The sequence below is a fragment of the Rhinopithecus roxellana genome, chromosome 19 (genome assembly GCF_007565055.1).
Source record: "Rhinopithecus roxellana isolate Shanxi Qingling chromosome 19, ASM756505v1, whole genome shotgun sequence".
NCBI classification, from domain to species: Eukaryota; Metazoa; Chordata; class Mammalia; order Primates; family Cercopithecidae; genus Rhinopithecus; species Rhinopithecus roxellana.
In genome coordinates, this window is record NC_044567.1 from 21,068,341 (window position 1) to 21,074,284 (window position 5,944).

The 5,944-nt window shown below is 43.9% G+C and overlaps 1 protein-coding gene across 12 annotated transcripts in view; it reads left to right on the forward strand.

Moving 5' to 3' along the window:
• Positions 1 to 4,681, forward strand: part of SYNRG (synergin gamma) — a 97,273-nt gene extending 92,592 nt beyond the window's left edge. For 10 of the 12 annotated variants that reach the window (XM_010376859.2, XM_030922622.1, XM_010376862.2 and 7 more), the window contains one exon: positions 686 to 4,671. In XM_010376859.2, coding sequence (XP_010375161.1) covers positions 686 to 817 — 132 coding nt within the window. In that variant the 3' untranslated portion in view covers positions 818 to 4,671. Of the gene's footprint in view, positions 1 to 685 lie in introns of all 12 variants that reach the window. The other 2 variants (XM_010376861.2, XM_030922627.1) reach the window with 2 other exon arrangements.
• Positions 4,682 to 5,944: the final 1,263 nt, after the last annotated feature.

A 5,944-nucleotide genomic window follows, 5' to 3' on the forward strand; every position in this document is an offset into this window, starting at 1 on the left:
CTAACCCCAGGACGTGGCTGAGGTTTGGACTACTTTTCCATGGCTGACTGTAGCTTACTGATAAGCCTGCTCATCTGGAAATAATTCGTATGTGTTTAATGCCCATTCATTTTGAGGTATTTTTTTTAACTCTATACCTGTTTGGACTTTTTGATAATGTAGATTCAGTTATTCGCTCCCAATGCCATTAGACCCTAAGAGTTGTTAACTGCCGTTCTCTAACTCTCTCGTTCTCTCTCTCGTTCTCTAACTCTTGTAATTTTTTGTCATGATAGGCTTGTGGTCAGCTGCAGGAGTGTAAAGGATTCCATGCTGTAGTCAGATGCCAGCCTTAGGAGGAGGGCTTCCTTCAGCACAGTGAGGGATCAGAGCTATCCACAGCCCTTGGCTACTTTAGTTCCCCTTATGATTCCCCCGCTCCGCCCCATAACCTCTGTCTGCCTTTTCCATGGAAGATTTGGCCGCCTTTTCCTGAAACTAGGTTTAGTGGTAACAATTTTATAGCTTTAATTAGCAGTAAAAAACCTTCTCTCTCAAATTCCTGTAGCTACCCGCTCAGCTTTTGTGTGTGTGCCATTTTGGCCTCAGCCTTTGTGACCTGGAGAGATGTACATGTTGGTTTCTGAAAAGCTCTGAGATGCAGAAAAAGCCTGACTTGCCCCACATCTCTGTTTATTTCTGGCAGGCATTCAACTCAGAAACAGACAGTTTCAAGCTGGCCTATGGAGGGCACCAGTATCACGCCAGCTGTGCCAACTTCTGGATCAACTGTGTCGAACCAAAGCCTCCTGGCCTTGTCCTGCCTGACCTGCTCTGAACAACTCCTCTGTGAAGCACTGACTCTATTTTTTTCTGTGACACCCCACGGGGTGACAGGGACCGATCAATAGAATGCGAGCGCTGCACAGTTCACTTCCCTGAATCGATATGAAGAACACCTCAAGCGATGGGGCCCCCGTCATCCCCACGGCCAGTCTGCGGGGCTTCAGGTAAAATCGTCCCACTCAAGCGGCACGTGGCGCCAGAAGCTTGCTCACTTCTCTCTACTTTTCTTAAGATTTTCTAAAACACAGACCACAGCTTTCTTGATCTAAGGAAGAACTTGCTGCTGCCGTATTGAAACTGTGAAGAACTGACATTTGAAGAAAAATAAACTACTGTTGCGGGACTAGAATGGGCAGCTGTTTGGAGCCAGTGCTTGTTTTTACCTAGAACACTTACTGTCCTGTGAAGTAGAGTGCATTTATTTGCATTTAGTTTGTTAATGTCTGAAATGAATAAAAAGGAAATTGCGATTAAACTGATGTTCTGCTTTTTATGGAGAAGATTCTGCCCGTCTGCCCTGGACAGTAGCAGGCAGGTGAGGGCAGATTTTACCCACTTGGCTGTCACAACTGAACCAGTTCTCTACTCCTTCCCTTCATTGCTGTCAACGCTCAAGACTTTTTCCCAAAACATGCCTGCAGTCCTGAAGAATGGCACTCTGCAGTCCTGAAGAATGCTCATTTTCACAGAGGCCCAAATCCTGTGTATTAGGATAATATCCTTCCCCGCAGGAGCCTTCACTGCAAACCTGTTTTGCCACATGCAAAGACCGTGACCATGGAGTTTTCTCAGACAAGATTTGTAAAGGCAGTGGAATGAAATCTCTTTGCAGTGGCCTCTCTCCAAATTTCCAAAGATGACTGCATAGGGACCAACACTGCCTGACTTTGCAGTATCTGTGAGAAAAACCTGAAAATTAATTCAGGGTGAAAATGTGGAGTTCTTGGCCTAGTGTAAAGTATCAAGATGTATATTTATGGGATAGATACATGACTTAGAAGAAAATTGTCCAGAAATAGTACTGAGTTTTAGATGGAAAAGACTCGTGCTTCCTGGAGTAGGGAATTTTCTTTGCCATTTAATCTGAATGCATAAAATTAGGGGGAAAAACTCAAGTGGCTAAGAGCTGTGATTCCTAGGAAGAACGTACCAATCTAGGGCACACATCTCTCTGAACTGTTGATTATGCGCTTTATGAAGAGATTTTTCAATCTCGTCTGCTTTACTTTGTGCGGTGTAGGCCCTCTGACCTAGACTTTTATTTTTAAACCGAAAAAGTTGGTCTTGTCTATAATTGCTGCTTTTACATAATTTATTTTCCCCTCTCAGAACAAATTCTATCTTGGTCCGTCTTATAGCTTTTCCATGTTCTCCAAGAAAGGTGTGGAACATTTTCATTAAACAGCTGTTGCTGAGGCTCCTGCTTGACCTTCTACATGCCTGAATGCAGAGAGAGGCACCGAGGAGAGACAGGCTTTTCTCACTCGCTCCCGATGATAGCGTCTCTGGCCATTGCTGACTGAGACAGCTCACTCTGAATTGGTACCTTTGGAGCTTTTGCCCGCCACAAGGCTAATGGGGTGTCTCTTTAACAACACAGGTGGGACAGCTTGTGGCAGGCTTTCCCTGAGGCCTCGCTGCTTTCATCCTGGGCAGCACCAGGTCCACATGGAGCTGGAATGCAAGCAGGCTTCTAATTGGTCTTAAAAAAAATTTTTTTTTTTTTTTGAGACGGAGTTTCACTCTCGTTACCCAGGCTGGAGTGCAATAGCACAATCTCAGCTCACTGCAGCCTCTGCCTCCCGGGTTCAAGCGATTCTCCTGCCTCAGCCCCACGAGTCGCTGGGATTACAGACATGCGCCACCATGCCCAGCTAATTTTGTATTTTTAGTAGAAACAGGGTTTCTCCATGTTGGTCACGCTCGAACTCCCAACCTCAGGTGATCCGCCTGCCTCAGCCTCCCAAAGTACTGGGATTACATGCGTGAGCCACCGCGCCTGGCCTAAATTTCATAACAGACCCATGACAGCAGAATCTACCTTTGCAATAAGAATGTTTCCCAGGAGTTAGAGACCAGCCCTGGGCAAGATGGCGAGACCCCAGCTAATTATACAAAAAATAATTAGCCAGGCATGGTGGAGTGCATCTGTGGACATTTGTGGTCCCAGCTACGAGGGAGGCTGAGGCGGGAGGATCACATGAGTCCAGGAGTCTGACAGTGACTGTTAAAAATTTATTTCTTTTTTACAACAGCCTAGATGATAAGAGAGAGACTCTGTTTCTTAAAAAAAAAATAGTAAGTTTCCCAATTTGAAATGTTGCTGAAACGTTTTTTGAAATGCTGTGTAGATGCCTATCGTGTCACAGTGGCCCAGTATCAACATTTTAAAAAGTAAGCTCACTTGTTAGCTGGGCTGGTTTCTTTTCCTGAGAAATTCCAGAATGCCTCAGATACAATTCCTTAGTATAATTCCCACTTTCCTTACCAAGAGCGATAGGCTTAGTCACTCCGTGGGAGGTGCCACAGGAAAATTCAGCAGACGTCAACAGAAAAAAAGCCTTTGCTATGAAAAGTATTCACTACCTTTCATATCTCTTGAATACTTGAAATGTTTAATTAGATGCCACCAATAGGGATCCAAGGAGTGTGGGACACCCTTGCGCTGCTTTTCTTTATAAACATTTATTATAATGACTCAACACTGCATTCAGCTTCACCTCAGCTCTTCCTGTTAGCCAGGAGCCCCGTGTCCTTGGAAACCGTAACCAAGGTTACTTATTTCCATACTGTGTATTGTCAGCCCGCTTCACCCCACTGCTTGAATGGCGATTAATAGCACTTTTCTTTTTTTGGTGGGATGTTTTGCCTTTAAAATTTTTATGGCTTAGTGTGTAATTTCATTTTTGTCTGGACAGGCTTGAGATAGAAGAGGTATTGGATATATTAGGATATTTTCCATGCTTTATTTTTCCTGTGGCTACTAGTTAGCATTTCAAAGGGGTTGTGAATTTTTAATTATTTGAATATTTTGTGTACATACAGATATTTGAAGGGTTTTGGGGGGTCTTATTTGTTTAAAGGTGTCTTCTGTTTGCCTGTTTAATGTGGACTTCAGCTTTGCAAAGATTATAGGGCTGTATGTTACAGAAATAGGAGATGCTGGCCCTGTGCTGGGGACCACTACAAAAATCCCCCTGAACACCTTTGAGGTCAAATGCCTGCCTTTGTGAACAGTTCATAAACTGACATTTTCAGACATCTGCCATTCAGAAGGGAGCACTGTAGCCTGCTGTAGACCATTCCAGCAAATGTCAGAATGCAGGGCAAGATGTCTATCGACTGTGTTTTTTAAGTTTAAATTACTTATTTCTTCAGGTGAGTGTGCACCAAATAACAATACTGAAAAGCCTGTCCCTTGCAAGGCCAAGGAAATAAAGCTTAAGTGAAACAGCTCTTGGGGGAAAAATGCCACTTTACAAATACTTTTCTAAGAAAATAGCATTATAATGAAGTTTTTACTGAATTCCATTATTTATATGTTGATGTGAACATAAGTGGTTAAAAAAGTATTCTTGCGGGACATCTCATTACTTTGTAGCTGTGGCGTTATTAACCAGTGAATGCTGTGGTCCGTAGCAAAATGCGTTGTCTTCTGTGTGATGTGGAATTCAGGCCTGTATTTTAAAAGATGGTGTGGTTTTTCCCTTGTTTGTAGTTTAATAAACAACTGCTCTAATTGATATGTTTAGATATTATAAAGCTTTACCTTTAAAATATTTTCAGGGTCTGTTCTGAGATCACCCGCTGTTAAACTTCCCTAACCAAAATACAAGTGTAGAAGAATGTCAGGCTACTAGACCTTTTCTTGGTCTTGTCTTTGTTGGGTTGATTTCACGTAGATGCAAGTCACAAGGATGAACAGGGGCTCACGCACTTAAGATTACAAAGGTGTTCAGCTTCCCATGTGCGAAGAAACTCTTAGTCACAGCCCCGCAGTGCTGCGTGCCAGGAATTCTACAGGTGATTTTCATTAATTACGAAGAACGTCGGTCACCAGGCGTCTTCTCACCCTAGGACAATGGTTATTTGGGGCTCTTATTCAGAAACTCCCAGACTCAAAGCTCAGCCTCATACTAAAGCAGCCAGAGCCTCCCTGGATTATTTAGTTGTTTTTTTGTTTGTTTTTGATCTTATAGCATTTGTTGGTTCGTCTGATTTCCCATAAACTATTAATGTTTTTCATTTTAATTTTTCTAGATAATAATGATGCATGTTTATAACAGTGGGCAGCCAGGGGTATAAAGCAATAAAAGGTAGAACTTAGATGGAAAAAACCATTGCCACAAACCAGGTAAAATGTTTTGTGGATATTTGTCCACATATGTAGCTACTGGCCTATGTACGGCTTCCTGCCAAAACTGACCCAAAAAATCTAGAAAACGATTCCTCTGGTGAGCAAGCTACAACGCCCCTGACAAATGAGGCCAAAGAGCAGGGCTGCGACCGGTTCCCATCGCACGGGCAGACTCCCAGGAGGCCCTCCATCCAGAAGGAAGGCACGCCCTAGGACAGTGGTGATTTGGGGGCATGTGGAAAGCTTTCGCCCAGTTGTGTCCCATGAGTGGGACAGAGGCGAGCTCATTCACCTTCTACCATGTACCTGATGAGCGGTGCCGCCCATTTTGTCAGGAGCAGTGACCTGGGTGACATTTCCAAAGTTAAACAAAGGCAGCCATGTTTTGTTATTTGCTTATCGCTTATACTGGGATTTGGTTTAGGGCATTTTCGTAGGTGGTCATAGTCGAGCAGAGGCACCTTTTATTGAAAACCGTTTCTCTGATGGAGGACATGTTGTTTTGGGGTGCTCCACTAACCAAGAGGAAACCAAAACCAGCACCCCCGATCAGAGAGTGCACTCTGATCTCCCACCGCCCAGCACCGGGGACGGTGTGTCTGCCCATCCACCAGGATGTGACGCGCCGACGGGACTCTGCGGGGATGTGTATTTTAAGTGGTGTTCACAACTGTCACAGGAGCCACGTTTTAGCAGTTACTGGAGAGCACCTTTTTTTCCATCATTGACACACACACATCCTGAAATTATTAGTAAAAATTC